Source organism: Cheilinus undulatus, linkage group 4, assembly GCF_018320785.1.
Source record: "Cheilinus undulatus linkage group 4, ASM1832078v1, whole genome shotgun sequence".
Taxonomy (NCBI): Eukaryota; Metazoa; Chordata; class Actinopteri; order Labriformes; family Labridae; genus Cheilinus; species Cheilinus undulatus.
In genome coordinates, this window is record NC_054868.1 from 30,970,074 (window position 1) to 30,993,576 (window position 23,503).

The 23,503-nt window shown below is 40.3% G+C and overlaps 2 protein-coding genes across 13 annotated transcripts in view; both read right to left on the minus strand.

The window, feature by feature from the left end:
- Nucleotides 1–12,039, minus strand: part of LOC121508239 (nuclear factor 1 X-type-like) — a 165,944-nt gene extending 153,905 nt beyond the window's left edge. For all 9 annotated transcript variants that reach the window (XM_041784961.1, XM_041784954.1, XM_041784962.1 and 6 more), the window contains exon 1: nucleotides 11,947–12,039. The gene's annotated coding sequence lies outside the window, so the exon portion shown is untranslated. The remainder of the gene's footprint in view (nucleotides 1–11,946) is intronic.
- Nucleotides 12,040–15,079: 3,040 nt separating this feature from the next.
- Nucleotides 15,080–22,749, minus strand: dand5 (DAN domain family, member 5). Of its 4 annotated transcripts, XM_041784965.1 has the most exons (6): nucleotides 22,459–22,749; nucleotides 20,666–20,745; nucleotides 19,187–19,242; nucleotides 17,217–17,368; nucleotides 16,541–16,943; nucleotides 15,080–15,630 (listed from the first exon to the last, which is right to left on the minus strand). In XM_041784965.1, exons 5-6 carry the CDS (start codon nucleotides 16,925–16,927, stop codon nucleotides 15,334–15,336), a joined length of 684 nt encoding a protein of 227 aa, XP_041640899.1. In that variant the 5' UTR covers nucleotides 16,928–16,943; nucleotides 17,217–17,368; nucleotides 19,187–19,242; nucleotides 20,666–20,745; nucleotides 22,459–22,749; the 3' UTR covers nucleotides 15,080–15,333. The 4 variants fall into 4 exon arrangements, with proteins under 4 accessions (XP_041640899.1, XP_041640900.1, XP_041640898.1 ...); XM_041784966.1 differs by lacking the exon at nucleotides 19,187–19,242 and having other exon boundaries at nucleotides 17,217–17,317; XM_041784964.1 differs by lacking the exon at nucleotides 19,187–19,242.
- Between the last annotated feature and the right edge of the window lie 754 nt (nucleotides 22,750–23,503).

The window sequence follows — 23,503 nt, forward strand, 5'->3', positions numbered from 1 at the left end:
CCAACAGCCATAATATAAAGACCACCTATACCATCTAATGTAATCCCCCTCATGAGCTTAAGGTGACCTTGTAGCTCTGAGCAAGAGATGTTTGATCCCCGTTTGTATAATAAAGGACAGGGCAAAATACTAGTCACATTTTCTAATACTAGAAAAGCACTCTGGGAGCGCAGACCTCCGCCATTAGCCCTATCTCCCAATAGTACAGAATCCTTTAAAAAATACCTGGATCCAGACAGTGATCCATATCACTCCAAAAATGTAATCAGTTCTTCCTTACGCCATTTCTGGCATTTCCTGAAAATTTCATCAAAATCTGTCCAGAACTTTTTGAGTTATGTTGCTAACAAACTAACTAACACATCACATCGATCACATAACCTCCTTGGCGGAGGTAATAATGCACATTAGGCACCACTACCTGATAGGACTACAGAGTTGCTACAGTAGTACGGTTGGATTGGACTAAACTTGTGGTCATGAAGTTTTGGCTGATCAGTGTATAAATAAATATACAATAGAGTATTTCCCTACCATCTATGTTGAAATTTTAGCATATAGGGTTGAACAATACTGATAAAACCTTGTATTGAGATATGTTTTCTTCTGTGATGCATAAAAGTACTGGGCGATAAACCAAGTCTCAATTTCAATTACGATTTTGTCTTTCTATGATCGTGTAAAGCAAGATAAAGATTCAATAATTACTGTGCAGCATGCTATGTTGCGTTTGGTTTGTCTGTAGGTTTTATCACTTAAATTGAAGAGCATAGGGAGCCCTGGCAAGTACTTCTGTTGGTTTGAGAAGCTGAAGATGACAGAGGGCAGCCATTGATTATCGAAAAACAACCTCAATCACCTAGAACCACTAAGGGTTTTAGGTGTTGGACCCAAAGTTATTCTACATACCTTCCAGTATTGATGCATGATTGAGGCCATCTCCCAAAGCAACATGATAAATCTCTTATTTGAAATTCACACACAAAATGGTAAAAACAATAATCAGGATCTCAGTAACAATCAAAATAATGATTATGAGTTTAGCTATAATCCAGCAGTATTATAATGTACATCAAAATATGAAAATAACAGGAAGTTATTTTGAATAAATGAAGTACGTTTATGTGAGCTTAACAATGTGTGATTATGGACATTTTAATCATGTAACCATAACTTCATTATTTTCACATTTTTAGTCTATCCACATCCTCGATCTGCCCAATTTTAACAAAAAAAAAGTCAAGTGTAATAACATTGTTCTCTATTATGACAAGGACACCAGTACATGAATTAAAGTAAGATTAATGAATTCGTACCAACCTTAGAAAACATACCCTACAGCAGCCCCAGGTTCGGGTCCTGCCCGTTGCTTCTTTCCCAAATGTTTTTCCCCTCTCTCTCATCCCTGTTTTCAACTTGATCCACTGTTCTCCTCTGTGTGTACAAAGATCCCCAAAACAAAATCTTAAATAAAAAAAAAAGAAAAAACATACTGCAAATAGTTATACTGTAGCTGTTTGCAACAAGGTGATCAATATTTTTTGAAATGACTATTACACATCAGCCTCCATGCAAAGATAAATTGTAAGCATGTTAAGAGCAAAAGCTGAGCTTGTTCAAAAAAAAAAAAACATTTATTTGAAGTAATGAAATATAAAATCAAACAGAAAACACACTAAGGTTCGACTTTTGGTGTTCTTATTCTTTAGTTAACCATTTACGGGGAAAGGAAGCACATACAGGTCCCTAAGTTGAATTCCTTTGTGGCCTCCTCCCATTGATTTGGGATACAGTAGAACCAGAATGGTTCTTCTCAGCCGACCAGTGGTTGGCATTTAAAGTGACATCACAGCATCTGAACAATGAGCAGTGGTCCAGAGCTCCTCAAACATCCTCTTTTCTCCAGAACTGTCAAGATGCAGTTTTACATCTCCTTTGGTCCCAAACAAATGGCCCTAACGTCACAAACAACCATCATAAGTTAATAAAACCTACACACTGTCATGATTGGTTTTGTTTGCACTCAATTTTTAGCAGTTACTTAAATTTTGGTGTAAAAATGGAGGAACCGTATTTGGACATATGCCCATTTAAGCGATGTAAAGTGGTGTCTATATTAAGACATATGGCCAATTCATCTAACAATCATACTAAAGGTAATTTATTGAAAAATAACACATTGTGAATGGGATAACAGTACTCTATAGTCTAGTTAGATGCTGCCATGGGTCTGTAAAAAAGAGGAATCCAGGGGTAAAGATCACAAATTTTAAGACATTTTCAAGTAATAGTTATTAAAATAAAAGTGATTTTGGTCATTTTTATAAAACTATAACACTTTTAATATACTAACGTAGTTATATCCAGTTTTGATTTTACTCTGCGCCTTATTTCTGCTTAAATTCATTTAGACATTAGACATTTGTGATTTTTGTAGGTTTTTGATGGTATAACAAAAACAGGACAAATAAAGGGTATGAATAGTGAAATATGTGTGATCTTAGTCTGTTTTGAAATTGTATAACAATTTTACTATACTTAAAAAACAATCATATTATTTATTCCGTTTCATCAGGGCTAAATTCACTTGGTAATTCAATATTTATGATTATTACAAGTCTCCTGTTGGAATTATAGGACAAACCTGGTGGTACCACCATTACTTCTACAGTATTCTGAGGCCAACCATGTCTTGACTCTAAAAAGGTCAAAATATAAAGACAACCTAACCAACTCTGATGTCTCTGACCCTGTTAGGAGTCACTGCAGGCATCTTAGATGACTCCGTGAGCTTTGACCTGTCACTTTCTATGTCTTAAGTTTTATGGAAAATCAGAATGAAGTGTTAATATAGACTACAAAAATAATTCTTATTATAAAATAAATATTTTGTATTTAAATGTTTTAATGTGCCCTAAATATTACCTGACATATTATGTGTTAATGTTTCCATAAATAACATCTGTATATGTTACACTCTATGGAAACTTTTTATCTTTACCATAAATGGGCAAGGAACTTTATATGTTCACTTTGCTGGCCTTGATTTTTTACCTTAATAATGTAAAATATATAGAAAAGTGTCAAAAGTAAAAGTCATATCACCAATAACATTCTAAGACTCAAATTTAAAGTACTTCCACGAGTGTGTTATGAAGGGTAAAGCAGTGTAATTTATAAGTAAAAGCCTTCACAATATAACAGTAAAAATAGAATAATAAAAAATAACATGTACTTGAAGATTTTTTTTTAATATTTATTTTTGGGCATTTTACAGCAGAGGACAGAATTAGAAACAGGGATGAGAGAGCTGGGCAGAGACATGCGGGAGAGTGCCACAGGCCAGATTTTAACTCAGGCCGACTCCATACATGGGGCACACCTTAAACCACTAGGCCACCTGTGCCCCGTACATGAAGAATTTAAAGTAAATAGGTCCATACGCACAAAAGCTGTGGTCTATAGTCACAATCTAGAAATTACTAATGGTTATAACTTGTGCTGCATTATTGTGTATGAATATAACAGCTAATTTGTTTTTAAAACTAAATGTAATTGGACATTTACCTTCTCTACAAGATAACTTCAAATGCAAATAAGTGTGTTGAGGAGAGCTACAAAGTAAAATAAAGGCAAATGTGTAAAATACCACTAAAATGTGTTTAAAGAAGTTGAGTGCAGTTTTTCAACTTAAGTTAAGTTTGTGTCTTAATGGATTATAAATGAAAAGTGTTTTTGCAGTCAGATAAAAGCGCAGAAATAAATCCTGAAAACTTTCAGAAATTTGAGGGAAACCATCTGAGTAATTCTAGGACCCCTCATAGAGCAAAGTACTTTCAAGACCCCTAAATAAAAGTCAGGCAAGCAGAAGTCACCTACACTTCAAATATGAGAGAAAGTCTCTCAGGTAAAGCATGAGGTAGATGCAGCACAGTGGGAAGTTTGAAAAAGAACTCGGAGAGCGAGAGCGACTACAGATTCTCTCTAACATAGGGTGCCGATTACACAAGTGTCCAGACAGACATAGGAAACAGAGCGTGCACACATACACACACCGCAGGCTTGTTACATACAGCAGTCAGGTTCGGGGTCAGGCCGGGACACAGGTTACCACAGGGTTAAAGCCTCGTACACATGAGAAAAACAGCAGAAACAGATTTAAGAGAGACATGCATGCCAAGAGTGCCATCTGCTTTAGTTCCCCCCCTTTCCAGTTTCCTCTCTCTCTACTCTCCCATCCCTCCTCGGCTCCATCTTTGTTTCCCCGCACATTCCCCCGTTTCCATCTCCCACTGAAAAAAACATACATATTTTGTCAATAGTTAAATATTACCATTCACTATTTGTTTTCTACACTGTTTGGGCGCTGATAACAAACTATGATGGTATAGATACAAGGACGGTGTTGGGGTGGGGGCAAAAGGGGGGCATGATAAGTCCAAATCTGGCAACCGTCTCAAGTGTAATGACACCTCCATCTCTATGGAAAACCATCCCCTTTTGTCTTCACTTGCATGGGAGCTCTTTCTTTTTACTGTTTTGTTCCCAGAAAACCCATGGAACATTTGCCAACATTTTTAAGAGCTGCGAAAAGCAGGATTTTTTTTTCTCTGCTGGTTTTTTAAGTCTTCCACCTCGCAGGTGTTTCTTTTTAAGGCGTGCTCGACAATGCCAAGCTCGTCTTGGCTCGTCTTGAATGCCGCGGGCCTCGAGGGGGGGGTGGGTGGGTTAGGAGGGAAAAAAACAAGGTTGGAGAAATCTTATTGATTAGCAGTTGTCGCTTCCCTTTTCTTTATCTCGCTGCCGCTCTCGTCTTCTGCATCTCTCACCCCGTCTTGAACACTTTTTCAAGTTTCGATAGCAGAGTTAGAATCTTTTGAAGGACAGGCCAAGAAAAAAACACAGCAAAAGAAATCTTAACTATAACTTAAAAACACTGGTTTCTCTTTAAGGAGCTGGATTTGAGGCGTCACAGAGCTAAACTGCTGCTTTGACTTCTTAAATATACTATTAACAATGTTTGAGTGTCTTTTTGAGCAAGCGTTCATGCATCACAGACTCCTAAAGAGTCCAACTTATCCAAGGCTGGCTGAATGTGAAGCCTTTAGAAAGTGGTGTCTAATTTCCCTCCGACCTTTAGGAGAAACACTGGCTTCACAGATGCTGTCAAACCTGATTTATGATGCACGCCTGCATGTCATACAGAAAATGAAAAGAAGAATAATCAATCTTATCTCGTTCTGATGAGCCCATGTTTGTCTGATTAGTATTCTGTGGGTAATTGACACAATTGCAGCCAAAGTGGGGTTCATTAATGGGGAGACAGATTGCTGCTCGTTAGAGCCACCATGTGGTGCAAACACAAACAGCAGCCATCTTGTTGGAAAAAAAGTGGAGTTGATAAGTGTGTAAGCCGTGTTTAGTCTTAACAAAATGTCATGTAAAAGTAATAAGTAATAATAAAACCATGTTATTGCCCTTGAGAGAGAGAGAAAATGATTCAGGTGTTTAAATTACACAAGGAGGGGGAAAGACTGAATAAACAGGTGGACTGCCAGTTAGGATCAGTGATATGCCGGCTGGATGGAAAGAAACACGGGACAAAAAAGGAGAGGGGGGGTTTAGAGAGAGGGATGAAAAGAGGGAACCGGGAAAGAAGTACCATCTGTTTTTTAGGCACCAGGAAGATAAAAATGCGGGGAGCGCTCAGAGGCAGCATGTTGATGTAGACTCGGGATACGAGAGGAAGAAGCTATGAGGGGCAGGGAGAGGTAAGAGAGAGAGAAAGAGAGAGAGGGCATATAAGAGGGAGGCGAACAGATGGAAGACAGGAAGATGAGAAAGGGAGAAAAGAGTGAGAGGGCGAGCATGGAGGGGAAGGGGGAGATTGGAGGTCTGGCAGCGGTGTGAGCGCACTGGGCACGCTCACATCAGGAGGGGACATGACTCGACATGCCTGCTCAGCCCAGCTGGGTCAACGCTCTGCGCTGCCATGTTGTTTTGGCTCCTGCAAACACACACACAAACGCACTGTGGCACAAACTGACAAACAAACCCCCAGCTCGCCTCCTCTCTCTGCCTCATATCTGGACACACACTCAGTCACAGGCAAACACACACAAGCTCACACCCAAAATGCCAGGGTTTTGGCGAGAGCGGGCCGGGCGGGCGAGGGCCTCGGACTAATGGAAACGCCAAACTCGTTACTCTAACGCTGGGTGACAAGGGCACCTTGGGCTGCAGATGTTCCTGCTGATGACAGATGGAGCTGGGCACTGCCAGGGGACAGTGGGCCAGGCCGGCGCCAGCTCCATGCCACCTGCACCCCCTTTCCTCTGTACCCCTCCACACAAACTCCAACATGCACACACTGCCTTCGCTTTCTCACTTGGCCTATCTCTCCCCAACACTGGTGCACTGCTTCCCCCCTTTTTTCCTCCCTCCTATGTGTCTGCCCGTCTCTCCCTCAATCACTCTTACTCTTGCTGTCGTTCACACACACACTGGCAGGCCGCTCTTCCTCCTCTGCCCACTGTGAGGATGACTGTTTACGGACAGATATCTATGACACTGGCAGAATGCTGTTGGATGAATCACGGCTGTATATGTGTTGATCCTATTAACAGACAGAGCTCAGATTAGTGTGTCATGACCATAATTCAAGATGAGCAAATTAACAAACTGTTTTGTAGTTAAATGTTTTCCAATGAGTGCTGTAAAAAAGAGAGATTGCTGCACACTTTGTCAGCACAATCTGATGACTGAGTCTTATCCATGCAGCCATCTCTGAGCAGGAAAGGGATTCCAGATCAGCTAATGCATGATGGAGACTGTGTAATGATACCATTTATCTTCATGGAAGTAGTGACAGGCTTCTGGAGGTGATTCACCGGCCTGGCTCGAGAAAGGCCATCCACTAGGATAATTTGCTTGACGCTGTTTGTAGCCAGATTTACCAAAGTGTGCTCAGCTGTAATTCTGATCATGGTGGTGTTCGACTCACTAGAAATGATTTTCACAGCATCACTATGAGAGGCAAAAAATTATGATGAATGCAGCAAATCCTACAAAAAATTGTATGGTAGGTTTCATACATATATAACACTAACACTATTAAACTGCTGTAAAATGTTACAAACAAATAAAGGGGACGTGCTTGAATGGCTAGACACGTGAAGGAGGTAAATCTGTGTTCACATCAAAGTCTTTTCTCTCAGAAAATGTGATGAAGTTCTGGGAGAGCACTCGTTCCGCCATGCCAGCAACAAATCCAGGAACATCGCCTGTCAGTCCGGGAATCCAAGTGTTGAAAGAACACCAAGCTACAGGGTTGCATATGTTTGTCGTTTCATAAATTTTGATAAATTGGACCAGGCTTTGTAGCCAGAGTTGTGTCTTCAGCCTGGCCTGGTGTTTTCATTCCCACTGTTGAAAATCAGCGGACAATGATGTTGAACGACTTTGTGATTAATGTGTATTTTGACATTGAAATCTTTGAGATGTGCTGTGAGAGGAAGACAACAGTGTGCGTGGTTGTAATCAAACTTTCATGGGAGCTTGAGAACCTGCCAGCGTAAAAACAGAACTTCATTGTGGCTGCAGCTTCTTGGAGCACTTTTATGTGCTCAAGCGCTCCTCCTCTGCACTTTCACTGCTGTTGCAACAAGCGACGTGACCCCCCCTCACACATATACACACACCCCCTCCCCTTCTGCACCACCTCATCCAAAAACCATGTGCGGCGTGTCATTTCAACTCCCTCCACACTGAAGAAGGGCCCCTAACAAAACAAAACAATTATCTCTCTCCTCGTTAGGACCTGGCTTGCTTCCCCTCTCCCTATTTAACTCCCCTTTTTCTCCTGTCGGACCCGGCCTTCGCTCTTACCCCAACTGTAGCTGTCTCTGTGACAATAAGTCGAGCTGAGGGTCTCTTAAGTGCTTCTGAAGTGGAGCATTTAGCTGATTTTAGGCTTCATGTTTCTTTTAAAGGCCTCAGCAGCAGCAGAGGCACAGGATAGTTGGAGGTGCCCATGGGAGAGCGAGATTAAGAAAGGGCAAGAGAGCGGAGAAGCACATGCATGATGGTATGTAGTTGTACGCGGCGGTCGTTGGTTCGAGGTGGGTGCTGATGTGAAGAGGAAGAGGAAATGGATGGGCTGGCAGCAGGCAGAGAGAGCAGGTTTTACTGTGCCAGCTCTTAATTACTTTAATTGGAGTCATTAGCTAAGTGAGCATGAGAGACATCACCTGCACGGCACGCAGGACCGCACCTGCCACATCATCATCATCACATCATCACACTGTAGCGGAGGGTTTGGTGACTGCTCAACACTCAAGCAAACTACTGCTGCCACGCTGAGGACACAGTCAGTATAAGAACGCTGGGAATCAGAGGTATGAGAAAGAAAAAATGAAATTGTTTTTTACAGCAGACAAAAGGTCGTGTATGTGTTACCATCAGTTGCCAGGTTTAGATAAAGTGAGAAAACATACAAACACAAAAGCATCAGGAAATATGAATATAAAACCTCTACATTCATGCTTTTATGATAAATAAAGGGCATTTGGGGTACAGGACATCTGTTTCAGTCTAATTATTTGTTTTAACACAATAATGCATTTGGATTTAGGTAAATATCTACAGCTGTGCAACAGTTAAGCATATCACATGCTGACTTTATGATGTGCAAAACTAAGTCCAGGCTTATTTCAACTACTGTCTACTGTGTGAATACAATTCACCAAAATTTGTAAAAACAGAGTAAGGCAGTTGTTATTTTATATTTGCATTGATAACAACTGGAAGTGGTATGGATTAAAACCAGAACTACTGCCTGGCAGTTACAGGCAAGAGGATCTGAGTGCAGACCTCTTTGGTGGGGCAGGAAGTGACGTACATTACCGAAGCCGGAACCAGAATGACGTACTGAATGATGTATATTTTCTGCTCACTGTCAGAAGTTATGGTAAGTGGCTATTTTTCACAACAGCAGTATTTTATGAATAAAAATTAAACCCTAAAGAGAGTTAGGTTTAGGCACCGGAACCCTAAATATTAGTCTTAGGGTAGAGTAGGGTTAGGGTAAGGAGGAGGGGCATAATATTAAAAATAACACACCACAAACTAAGAAAAAACCCAACAAGGGTTAGTACAGCACTGATTTAGAGAAGGAAATCCCTCAAGGCATTCTTGAGTTATTTAATTCAAAATTGGGGGTTGGACTTATGGCAGAATAACATTCAACTTTGACCTATAACCATACCTACCAACACTCTCATATTTTAGGGCATCTCGAGCCTACCTCCAGTTTTGTTATTTCTCCCAGGAGACTATGGCTCACTTTACTATAAAAAGGCTAATTCATAAAAACAGAATCATACGTTTTGTATGATTGTCTGAGGAAACCACAGTTGCCAGACTGCGTATGAATCACATAACATATGCATGATCCATATCAACATAAAATTCCAACCCTGTGATTAGGCATCCCACAACCTGATTCAAGAGGTGAGCTGAATCCCCCCCACAGCCTGGATGACCAGCGGGTCACTCTTTGTCAGGCCTCTACCCTTCAACCTGTCCAGCCTCGGTGACCCTGCCAGTAGGCTGTGCTCCTGCTGGCATAGCTCTAAGGTCCCTGTGGCACGCAAGCTCCCAACCACAGCAAGGTGTTGATCCTTTGATGAGGAGGAGGAGCATAAAGGAGCAAAGTCGCCAAAAATGACAGGACAATGCTCTTATCACTTTATCTTCCACTCTTTTGTCTGTATCCCTCTGCCACTACAACGCCAAATACAGGTACATCTCAAAAAATTAGAATATCATGAAAAAGTTCATTATTTTTGTCACCCATTTCAGAAAGTGAAACCCATATATTATACAGACTTATTACACATAGAGTGAAATATTTCAAGCCTTTTTTTCTTGAAATGTTGACGATTATGACTTACAGATAATGACAACCCAAAATTCAGTGTCTCAGAAAATTAGAATATAATGAAAATGTTCAATATTGGAAAGTCATGGTGTCACACCCTTATCAGCTACTTAACTCAAAACACCTGCAAAGGTTTCCTGAACCTTTAAATGGTCTCTCAGTCTGGCTCTGTAGGCTACACAATCATGGGGAAGACTGCAGACTTGACAAATGTCCAGGAGACAGTCATTGACATCCTCCACAAGGAGGGTAAGCCACAAAAGGTCATTGCTGAAGAAGCTGGTTGTTCACAGAGTGCTGTATCCAAGCATATTCATAGAAAGTTGAGTGGAAGGAACAAGTGTGGTAGGAAAAGGTGCACCAGTATAAGGGATAACCGCAGCCTTGCAAGGACTGACAAGCAAAATCCATTCAAGAATCTGGGGGAGCTTCACAAGGAGTGGACTGAGGCTGGAGTCAGTGCATCAAGAGCCACTACGCACTGACCAATCCTAGACATGGGCTACAAATGGGGCATTCCTCATGTCAAGCTATTCCTGAACCAGAGACAACATCAGAAGCGTGTCACCTGGGCTGTGGAGAAAAAGAACTGGACTGTTGCTCAGTGGTCCAAAGTCCTCTTTACACATGAAAGTACATTTAGCATGTCATTTGGAAATCAAGGTCCCAGAGTCTGGAGGAAGAGTGGAGAGGCACAGAATCCACGTTGCTTGAAGTCCAGTGTGAAGTTTCCACAGTCTCTGATGATTTGGGCTGCCATGGCATCTGCTGGTGTTGGTCCATTGTGTTTTCTGAAGTCCAAAGTCAACGCAGCCATCTACCAGGACATTTAAGAGCACTTCATGCTTCCTTCTGCTGACAAGCACCATGGAGATGCTGATTTCATTTTCCAGCAGGACTTGGCACCTGCCCACACTGCCAAAGGTACCAAAAGCTGGTTCAATGACCATGGTGTTACTGTGCTTGATTGGCCAGCAAACTGGCCTGACCTGAACCCCATAGAGAATCTATGGAGTATTGTAAAGAGGAAAATGAGAGACACCAGACACAACAATGCAGATGACCTGAAGGCCGCTATCAAAACAACCTGGGCTTCCATTACACCTGAGCAGTGCCACAGGCTGATCGCCCCCATGCCACGCCGCATTGATGCAGTAATTCATGCAAAAGGAGGCCCAACCGAGTATTGAGTGCATAGAAATGAACATACTTTTCAGACGCCTGACATTTCTGTTTAAAATATCCTTTTTTTTAATTGATCTTATATAATATTCTAATTTTCCGAGACACTGAATTTTGGGTTGTCATCACCTATAAGTCATAATCATCAACATTTCAAGAAATAAAAGCTTGAAATATTTCACTCTATGTGTAATGAGTCTATATATGGGTTTCACTTTCTGAAATGAATGACACAAAAATATTGAACTTTTTCATGATATTCTAATTTTTTGAAATGTACCTATATGCACACAAACTTAATGCCCCCTCTGCAAAAGCCCATAGGTTAGTGTCCCAAGAGCCACCAAGTTTTTAAAAACATTCAAGAATTAGAAAAAGAAGCCATATCTAACTTCTGTGAGGAACAAGCCTATCTAAAATGTAAATTACCATGCTTCATACAAATAAGTAAGCACGTGCCAGTGAGTATGCTTGTGTCAGAGACTGAAACGAAGGAGATGTGCCTTCTTTTACGCACAAATCACAGTTTAAGTTAGGTTTAAGTGTTTTGCAAAGCCTTTATTTTATTTTTGTTTAGTTTGAGTTATTAATCATCACCTTGGTGTGTGTTGTAGGGCAATAATGTCCTTCACACCACCACGCTTACATGAACTCTGGATGAGTAACAATAAGTGCATGATTTACAGTCGAAAAGTGTGCATCAGAGCCCTCCGGCACTTGACGATTTCACAGTGGGACAGCTCTACAGTCGCACACTTAAGCGCCTTAAAGTCTGTAAATGTGGGGTTTGAGATCCAGCCATAGTTCCCTGTGTTGTGTCTCACCTTGCTTAGTGTGATGTTGGTGGAGGTGGACACGGGACAGGAGGTGGACAATTCTCCAGTGAAGCTGTGATGCCACTGCCAGTGTCCAGTCTGAAAAAAACTCACACAGACAAAAAAGTACATCAACATTAACTAATTTTATCATAAACATTAGTTTTGCTACTTTAAACAGTTGTAAAACAGGATACTAAAACCTTTATCCAATAACAAACTTTGATGTTGTCCAAACCTGCAGGCTACACCTTCCTATGTCCTCCCCAGCACCCAGCAGACAGCCTGGCAGGCGTGCTGGCACATGGGCAGGGTGGCAGTAGGCTGGCAGGATTCGCCCGGGGCACCGTCTCCTGCAGAGCCAACTCTGACCAGCTGGTGCAGGCTAACACCACCGAGTGAGCATGTACCACTAGATCAGTGGGGAGGTAGACGTTCGCTGCAGTCCAGTCCCTCTCACACTTCGAGCCTGACACCTCCAGCAGAAAACCTGCACCCATGAGATTAAGGTGAGAACTCTGTCTGGTTTATGACTTAACAGGTTGTCACATTTCTCCTGGCGGACCCTGACACCATCCCTATCGCTTTCCAGAGAGCAGAGCATAATGGACCCCTGTTTGCTAGCACCTACTGCTGCCAGATCTATGAGCCTAATCCCCAGTCTGGCTTAGTCTGAGATACTGTGATGGTTTAGCTCCAGCAGTGTTTCATACATCCCTAGAAAGACCTAATGGACCATCCTCTTTTATCTTGATCAAGCTAGGTAGCTTAGCACTGCTAGTCTACTCTAGAGAAATACAAGAGATTGTGACAAGCTTTACATTTGGGCACAGATATGTTGCCCCATATGAAGAGGCTTCAGTCCTCAGCTGCAGTGCCTCAAGGTTTGACCCCAACCTTCCGCTCTTTACTGCACGTCCTTCCCACTGTCTCCTCCCCTTCTTTCCTTACTCTCCATTTATAATAGAGAATGGCCAAATTAACGAGTTTGCAGCATCACAATTAGCTGACCCTAAAACATTTGTTTTCAACAGGGTTGCAGATGCATTGGTTGAAGATCAGTTTCAGACAAGATTGGCCCATCAGCAAATAATGTAGCAAGCACCACTGTCAGATGATGAACATGTTTGTTGCGAATCACTTTGTAGTTGACTTAAAGCTGGTTTTTATACACAACTGCTTATTCAGAGGTATTTTCGCTGGGAAAAAGATCAGATTTGAAAAACTCTGATTTGGTTTGATGTTCTTATGTAAAACATGTTCCAAGGACATTTAAGAGGAGATACTACTTGCAACCTAAATACATTAAATCTCAGTTTATTTTAAAAAAAGACTCTCAAATACAGAGAACTGTATGGGCCTTGATTTCACAACTGGTGCATCTCTACTTTTCAAGTCAATTATCAGACAAAAAGCAACAAAATAAGCAGCTCACTCTCTTAATTAAAACTCCCAGACGATCTAGAAAACATTCTTCAAAGAAAACTTCCAGTGCCCAAAAATAGGCCTCAAACTCTGCATCAATGATTCACTTTCTTCTTGATACACCTTGATTGACCTGATATTGTTTGAGTTGCCCCCCCTCTCAATCATGCACACCTCCCAACCATTTCCATGTCTGACAGTTAAAAGGCCTACACACACAGAGAAAGAGCAGGCAGCTCATTGTGCGTTTTAAAGCGCTAACTAGGCCACTTAGCACCCCGTGACGCTGATCTGATCCCCGAGGCGCTGAACTTGGCAGCGGGCCCTCCTCCTTTTTTCGCTCCTTCCTTTCCCCCCTCGCCATGGGAACCAGGCCATCCTTAATGACGCAGGAGTGCTCCGTCGGATCCCACAATGCAAAGGGGCCTGACATCTGTCTTGCTAAGTGGTGCACTCTCTTGTGCACCTTGTTTGTTCAATCAACAACCCCCCACCACTCCTCAACCCCCCCACTCATCCTCCCTCTCCACCAGGCCCGTTTTCTTTATCTTTCTTCAGTAAAAAAAAGACAACAGAATGGAAAAACAAGGGTACACAGTTTGAAAAGAACAGATAGTGAGATAGTGAGATCAAGACTCTCTTCATGACCATCTTCACGCACAAAAAGCACCGTGAGCAGAATTTTACTGTGAGCAAGTGCATCACGGTACACTGACAGCGATGGATGTTTAAACATGGAGCAGGTCAAAAACAATCTGAACCACAGGAATAAGTTAAATCTGAGCACAGTTAGCATGCATGTATGAGCCTCACAACCTCTCTACCTTCTGCATATTTGGAAATAAACAAGTGCCTGATTAAAAGTGGCCCCTAAGTCCTCATAGTTAAGACCTGGGCAAATATTTGTCCCATCAATCTTGGAAAATATAGCCATCAACCCAAGATGTTAATCACATGCTAATGGAAACCGAGGGGCTCAAAGCAACCCCGTAGCGCAATGAACGCTTTCACTTTTTCAGAAAGCCCACGTGAATGCAAATGGCCATCTAAACAGTCACTTTGACAGCATGCCAAGGCAACGTAAAGAGCCCCCTTCTTTATGCTCCTCTGGGAATGTATGTAGAGCTGTGTGGGATGAGTTCACTTTACCAGGCCCAGGTGCCAGGATATAAATGAATAATAGGTTTTATGGGTCCTAACTGAAAAAAGGCACATACACACATAATCACACATGCTCAGCCGCTCAAGTGCATCTGCAGAGAAGGATGTTCAAATTCCCACAACTCCCCTGAAAAGAGATTGGGCATGAGAATAGGTGGTTCCTATACATAATTCAGGGGTCCATGCTGAAACAATTATGTTTGCTTACTGCTAAGTACCCGTGCTCAATAGCTCGTTTGCTCTCTAGTTTGGTGCTTTCAGATGTAAGTGCTACGTGCCAAAAGTCGGTGGAACAAGGCTTTTTAATAAAATATAGGAGCTGACACTTGAACGCTTGAATACCAGAGTAGATAGAAAAAAACAACAAATGCTCTTCATGTTTTTACTCGAGCTTTGCATGCAAACTAAATTGCACTCGTGATTCTAAGTGTTAGCAGAAAACTCATTAACAATGCCAGACAGAGGAATTAAGACAAATAGGACATTTTAATGACAACATCACAACATTTAAGTTTAATCTAAACTTTTACAACATTAACACAAGTTCAGTATGGACAGCGCTGTCTACTGCATCCTGACCAAAATACTGGTCTTTTTGTCATTAGGAAGTGTTAGAAAACACCACAATATAATCATCTGAATAACACATTCAGATTCGTAAACAAACAGATACAAATGTATTTTCAAAAAACTAAATTTGCCTTCTTATTTTCCATGAATTTGAAGATTTAAGTCAATATATTCAAAGCAATATCTTCCAAAAAAATCACAGATGAAATGCTTCACGTTTTTTGACAACAGCTGTCAGAATTACAGATGTGTAAAAGCCGCAACCTCAGCGCTTCTTTCCTCGCGGCCCGTCTCACACTTGCACTCCTCCACCACTACCAGCCGCTTCTCCCTGACCTCAGCTCCACAGCGCAGAGGCACGGTCACCGTGTGAGATTTAGACGGGGCGCAGCGGGAGCACGGAGCCCGGTGATGAGGTGTCCCAGAAGCACCCAGTCCAGTGAACTCCCCTTCGGACGGGACAAACAGGGAGCTGCACTGACCGAAACACAGCTTGTTGTGCACAGTTACCGTGCTGCATCCATCTGCTGTCACATGCTGCAGGGAGGAGAGAGCAGAAATAAGTCAAACATCACAGCTGCTTTGTCTATTTCATTTAACAATGAAGATACAAAAGTCAGTAGTTTGTTTTATTTCCACACCATACAAGATATTCACATTCTCATATAGAGAAGCTCAATTACTGTTCAATTATTGTCAATGTGCAACTGACCACAGGAGGACAAAATGTTGGAGGGACCAAGGTTAAACAGCATTCTCTCTTATATTTCTAGTCTGACACATAACCTGCAGCAGGTTTCACAACCATACAATTAACTTAATAGAAATTTTTAATAATCTCAAAGACGGTCTCATTTGCTTTGGCAGATCATAACGAAGGATCAGTATCAATCTTGCTCTGTTTTAGAACCAGCAAAAATCTCCTCGCAGTAACAATAAGTCACTTCTTACTCTATTAGTCAAGCTAACATTGAGTAAGCTAGAAAAATATCCATTCAATATTCAACATTAAACAAAAATCTAGGCCTTTCCTTTCAGTCTTCTGTCTGAAAGTAGCAGACAGACTTGCTATAGCAGGTTATAAAATTTGACACATTTCCCTCTAAATTTTCACTGGCAATTGTCTAACAAGTTGCTGGCTATTTGGAAACTGTGAATCAATGATTCAACAGAAGCCAATGATTTATACGGCTTACATCCTGGACAGGACAGTACAACATTATTGCAGCACCCCCTACTATGAACATCAAACCAGAGGAAAGTGGCTGTGAATTTATTTGATACCATCACACAAGAGCCAAAAAGGGCTGTAATAATGAGCAGTTCCTTACAGTCTATTTTAGTTAATCAATCACTATTGTTCATGCATGGCACAGACTTGAGTTTTGCAGAGAAAGGAAAAAAAATACAAGGTGATAGACATGATATAAAATTATTTTCCTCTTACCTGAGTGAAAGGCAGAGCAGTGCACATCTGTTTGGTGTCCTTTAGATTGACTGGTAGGTACGTCTTCTCTCCTTTGTTTATGACTCTCTGCCACATCTGCAGGCCCTGCCTCTTCTTCAGTTCAATCCCGTTTTTAGGACTGAGGTGGTGGAGAGGACTCACTGGGGTTTTAGCAGCTGGAGCAGGACCTGGACGCCCCTGAGCCAAGAAAGCAGGGAAGGGCATTCTGGAGCCAAGGGAAGGGGCTCTTCTGGGGGTCAGTCCTTGTCTGACAAAGCCTGACTGGGCCAGAGACCGAGGATCTAACCTAACCACCTTCACTATTCCCCGGACAGGTTCATCTGGTCCGCTGCCTGATGATTCAAAATCAACTCTTGATCCTTTCATAGAGTTGTAAAAAGAACTGTGAGGGAATGCCAGAGCCAGAGTCCAACATGAAAGAAAGACAAGAGAGATAGAGCAGACCATCCTTGAAAATAAACAGGGGAACTGAAGCAGAAATAGCAATGCTACAGCTGTTTTTCAAATCTGCAGGAAAGTTACAGCAAAATAAGCAAAATTAACAAAAAAAATTTGTTTGGTGGTTTGGTCCAAGGTTCCAAATGGCAACCTTGCAGTCAATGTCCAGAAAGCATGACAGAGAGAGTCTTTTATATAAGTAGCTGTCAGTTCTCACCTGCGTTTTAATGCAGTGAAGGTGTTGCATTTCCCACACCAGGCCAGACATCACACCAAGCCTATAACTCCACCTCGGGGATGGTCGCCAGACCAAGGAGACTTCAGTGTCAAGTTGAGCATTAAAGCGTAGTCATGAAAAAGGAGCTTGATCTTTGGAGTCCAGTATAATATGGACAAAGATCATTTTTATCAATGTATGCACTTTTAAAACATTATTTCATAGTAATAGCAATATGAGCATTCACTGTAAACACATTATAAAAGTAATAAATTGCAAGACTGATGCCATGTAAAAGGTAATGCTTTTTCACTCAGCCTGTGTACATTTAACACTCTGGAAGAAGGCTTGAGGATATGGTCATGATTTCGCAACATTTTGAAGCAGTCAAATGAAGTTAAAGTTAGCTCTTAGTTACCATTACATTAATTGATGCAATTTTAAGAGGTGGGAAAAGATCTACTTAATCCTGGTACATGTTTTTATCCAAATGATTCTCTTCATGATCAAAAAAGTAGTCTATGCCCTTGACATAGGGGGAAACATGTTAGCAAAGATTCAGAGAGTGCTGAAAATGGCCCCTTGTCTTCAATAAAACCCTCACTCGGCTTTTCCTGTTACATCTGGTTGTAAATCGGTAACGAGTTTATGTTCTCTGCGTAAACAAGCCGTCTCCTGTCCATTTTTCCCACAGCCACCCCTTTGTCGTCCCATCATTACACCATTAGACTTCAGTGAGCTTTGTCAGCCGTGACCTGATCACACAGCAGCTTCTGAAAGGTGGGCTGACTTACGGGGTAATAATCCAATGTGTTTAACTTTCTCATAGAGATTTTGTAGAGAGGCCCTTTTTACTCCTAAACCCTTTTCCACATCTGTTTCACACTGCACACAATCTGGTCCACTTAGATTCACAGAGGAATGATAGGGGTTGACTTTAATCAAAAAAATTTCTTAGCCTTTCTGCCCTGAAACATTTACTCACAGGCTTGTGAGGTCTATTTTCCATCTTTCTGAAGTGAAAATTCAAAGGTTTTAAATTTGAAGACTACTACAGAATGTGAGAGAATGTGTTCAGTAATATTATGGGACAATAGCATCCATTTGTTTGCAATACATGTGTTTTACACAAGAGGGCGTACTTTACAAAGCATCATCTCCCCTGTATATCCAGGCGCTCTTGCTGTTTTAGCAGCCTCTTCTTTACATACAGCTGAGGCTGCTAAAATTTTTCAGAACAAAACTCCTTTACAGGATATGTTTATCACTTTTTTCAAATATAACATTATTCTGGTGACTATATTGTTCTCACATTTCAAAGCCTTAGAAACACTTTTACAAAACCTAATGACTCTGCAGAAGCATTTCCCAAGGTTAACACATCTCAAACCAGCGGTTGTTGATGTGTTAGGACTCTTTAAGAAAGGAGAAACCCAATTAAGCAACTGTTAAGTCAGTCACAAAAAGTCAATGCTCCTATGCTCTCAGGATTGTTGATTTTATTTTATGACAGCTGACAAACCCAAGAGAAATAAAGTCAGCATATTCTGATAAAATGCAGTAATCAAATAATATCAGAGTAAAAGGAAGTAAAGATGATGGAAACTGCAACATTCCTCTGGGACTTTGCTGTAGACTCTGGACTCATCAGCTTAGTTATTTGTGAAGTATAAAGCAGCCAAAGGAGTAAAAAATACAGTTGACTAAAGTGTAGCTCAATGAAGAGTAGAGAGTGATCTCTTTTTAGATGCTGAGGGGCTCAGCAAAATACATGGAAGTGCATGGAACAGATGAAAAACAGACAATGAAATCTGTTTCAAGTATAGAGCACAAATGAGCCTTTACTCAGCTCACTGCATTTTTGGCGCTTCAAAACTTTGTTACTTTACATCCTGTTTAGACATAGAAATAACAGATATATTATCATTTGAAGCATGAAGTATCAAAAAGTATCAAAGTATCTTCACAACCTTATTCTCAGCTGGTCTGCCCTCAGGACCCATCATCACCTCCTTAATGAGAAAATCTGACACAAATTAAAATTAAAACTACTTAAATTATTGAAGGAAAGTTGTTGCAGTTTGGATATTAGATTGAACAAAATGCAGGGTTGAACAAGGAGACAGCACAAAACACATGTTTCAAAAGCAAATCAATACAGATGCCCTTTGGAGGACATGCATGCATACATTTTTATGTACTCTTTTTCATGTGGATAACGTCCATTTTAGTTGATATCTTGTGAAATAAAAAGATTAAAATCAGTTTTGTTATTTCTACATAAAAATATAACTCATTACTTTGTTTTATTACAGCATAAGAAAAATTGTGTCTGTACCAGTTTGTCCACTTATAGGCTTCTGTACATTAAAGACTTTTTTCCAGGCACACACTCTTGATCCACTGAAAAAGGGTTCCACAACCAGCTTTTAGGTCCCAAGCCACCAGCTGACAACCACTGGCTTTGCTGGTAGGTTGTGTCCCATGTGTGGAGGTTGTGTTCTCCTCCAAGTGGGCAGCCTGTGTTTGGGCCCTGTCTGTGGCTCTTTTCCCACTCTCTCATCCCCAATTCTGATTCTATATGCTGTATTCAGAAAAAAAAAACACAGCACAAATGCCCCAAAAATAACTCCTTACAAAAACACTGCAACTAAGACTGTTAGCAGGAGTATGCTTGAAACTTTCTGATTAGTTCATTTTTTTTCTAAGTACACCTTATGAAATTGATGGAATTTTTTCCTAAAGCTTTTTTAATATTATTGTTCATTAAACTAATGGAGAATGTAGTATTTAAAAACACATGGTACAGAAAAAATATTGATTTTGAGAGCCCAACAATAATCTCAATTAACTTTTAAAAGGGTGCTTCCAAAAATCAGACATTAACATTACCTAACCCAGAGAATAAAAACATGACGCAGATTCATCACATGCTTTTAACTGCAGTTCAAACTGTTTTATGATGATCATAACAAAGAGACAATTTTTCCAGAAAATGACGCCACTGAGGAGGCTCTCTGGCTATCTTTAAGAGGGCACGTGATAGGACAACCTGCTGTTTCAGCAGACACCAGTAAGCACACATTGAACCTCACACACAAGCTGACACACACTAATCTGTCATCTCTGTTTTGTGACAAATCACCAGCAATTAACCTCCTACAATGTAATTTACACAGCACAGAGCAAATCACTACAGCTCTGAGCATAAAGCTGGACCATACTGAGCAGCTCACCTTTTCATTCCTTTGCAGTACAACAGCTGTTCATTTCTATTGTTTGTTATTGCTGTGTAATCTTTCATCTCCTGTATGTAGGACTGAGTTGCCAAAGATGCAGCTGTTCACCAAAGAGGTGTCCAAAACTCAAGCCATAGAGGGATGTCATAGATAACATGAGAAACAAAAACAGCTTGTTCGTCATTGGACAGGTTTATGTGAAAAACTCACCAACTCTGTGAGACATTAGTGTCATAAACTCCCTTTCTTCCTGTTCTTTCTCAGCAGGTGCTCATAAAACGTCGGTAGTCCTTTGGAAAAAAGAGACCACAGCCAGTTAGTGCAATTAGCTTGAACTTTAGCTCATGATTTTGAAAAATCAAAAGTGCATCAACAGATTTCTCAACCAGATGGGGAAGGAGGAAAAAAGTTGTGGAAAAAGCACAGACATATTGTATCCTAATAGAAAACAAACTGTTAATGAGCCAACATGTGCTAATTTACCCATGCAGCTTTTTAAACCTTCAAGAGATCCTCTAAAATCCAACTTAATTTGTTCCTTCAGGCAGAAATCAGCCACCTCCTTAAAACTGCTGTAAAAATATGATACATAATTTTTGTTTTTCAACTTTAAACAAGTAAATCTTGTAAAACTACCTCAGCCTGAAATATACATAACAAATAATTATATTTTTGGAAATTTTAACCCTTTAAAATGTAAGTCCGGTTCCATTACCCCACTGATTTTCATTGAAAAAAAAAAAAAATCCAAAAAACACATTCCAATTAGTATTGCTTATTATTACTATTAGGCTCTGAGATTAGATAATGATTGGCAGCAACACTGATATTCATGCATTTTTAGTTTTTCTGTAGTGTCAGATTTTTAAAAAACTCACACCCGTTCCTTTGAACAAATGTAGCACACTAACATTTCAGCAGCAAGGTATCCTTTTAAAAAACAGTAAAAAGTGTGATTTTATTGCATGCCAAGAATGGGGAAGAAGTAGCAGCATCTGGTTGACTAGTATAAAAATTAAAAACTGAAGGCCAGTAGTACAAAATTAAATCTTAACATCAAGGAATGCATTAGTTCAAGTTAAGATAAATGTTCAACCTTTGTTCAACTATGACATGAGACTCAGAAATTGTGTAAAGAGTTTGTTGAATCACAAAATACAACAACTACAAAGAGTTTTGTTTCAAATCAGGCATCTGTAAAGTGACTTCAATTTTCTGCTGTACTATTTATCTCTGTAAACGTATTCTGTGGCCCAGCATTAATGTCTCAGAGAGCACTGGTAAATTCTTAAAATAGGGAAGAAAATGACAGTAAAATGTTTAACAAAATGTCACCACTTTGTCCAACATCAACAAATGAAATAAAAACATGACACCAGTTGCATACATCAGACAAAATAAATGACCAGAGGTGACATGACTTCAGACTATGGCTGTTTTAGTATTTGACACTTTAAATAAATAACAGGTAGTCAAGTTTTTTGTTTTATTACAGTTTAAAATGTGATTTCTTTCTTTTCATTCATGTGATTTTTAGTCATGTAAATTACCTCTCACGGCCCACCTTTGGTACCAATTAGGTCCACTGGTGGGCATAAAAGCATAAATCCTGTCATGAACTATTAGTTCTGCAAGTTTACATGCTAGCTAAATGCATGTGCTAACGTGAGTTATGTCTGCATGATAATGTAATTTTGACTAATAAATAATAAATGGAGCATTAATGACATTAGAGCCATATAAAATTAAACACTTACAGTTGGGCTACAATCAAAACAAATCTACTGTAAAACGTAGTGAACTCCAAAATGCCTAGGTCTAAAATAAAGCAGACTCATCTGACAGTAAACATGCTAGCGTGAAGCGGACTGCTACTAGCTAACGATAGCCTAGCTCAGTTTTAGCACACATAGTTCTGCTCAGCCTGACGGTCTCCCTTTTCACCATCCATAAAATCTTCCTCTTTATCCTCCATTTGTTGAGTTTCCAGCATGATTTCTCACCACATTAGCAGTTAACATCTTCATTGCTCCGTGTACTTGTCGACCATCGTCAGTCTCTCTTCCTAGTGTCATGTCAATGACAAACATGGTCCACAACTAGCGGGTTAACTCGAATTATCTGTACTTAACCAACACATTATAAACTTGTAGACGCCAACATTAAAAGCTGCAGAGTTTTTGTTTTTTTTTTTTTTTTTTTTTGCTATAAATCAAACTCAGAGTTTTACAATCCGGCCAATTACAAGCAGTGTTCATCAGCGGTCTCAGTGACGTCATCACCAGGTGTTTTGAATTTTGCTAATTATCATACCGTTTATGCTTTCATTAGTTTAGCTGGTACTACTGAATCAGTTGTGTGTCAGACTGAAAATAACAACTGGAGTGAATTTTTTATGAGCCCTAGCTGGACGCAATAAAATGTCATACCCTTACTGGCATGTCATCACGTATGTGAGGGTAATGACATAAGCTTTGTTTTTATTCTGAAGGTCTTAAAATTGTCAACTCTGATCAACTCTCGATTTAAACTCAAAAGTGGTTTAACAGCCTACTGCAACAAAATCAAGAAAATGTTTATTTTCTGTTGTTTATCTTTTTTAAAAATAAGGTTGCTTTTATGTTGTCCCATACACCAACAGTGGGTGAAACTGTGTGGATGTTACAGCATGATTAGAGTAGCCTGAACAGAGCTAAACGGCTTTCAATATGAGGAAAACTATCAATTTTGCAATGGAAAAAATGTGTATACTCCCTGTATGTTCCAAATGAGTGATTCTTAGCTTCTTACTGTGTGCAGGCCCCTAATAAACAACTAAATGTAAATGGATAACCTGGACTTCTGCTTGTTGCTAGGAAGGGAAGAAAACTCTCAGTAAACTCTTGCTTGTCCAATTTGAACCAATATAGTCTAGTGTCAATGAAATGTGTGGTATGAAATGTCTAAACTCAAGCACTATTTGAACTCAGTTTAAGTGAAAACATGCTTGTAATAAATGTTTGCAAATGGAGACTGCATGACTAGGTGCTTGATTTGATACATGTGTGG

Excerpts from the sequence above, each read along its gene's own strand:
- dand5 (XM_041784963.1), bottom strand. The coding sequence starts at position 17,008 with ATGGTCTGCTCTATCTCTCTTGTCTTTCTTTCATGTTGGACTCTGGCT. Across the intron at positions 15,631-16,540 it reads CTGCTCTGCCTTTCACTCAG|CATGTGACAGCAGATGGATG; the intron begins GTAAGAGGAAAA and ends TCCTCCCTGCAG.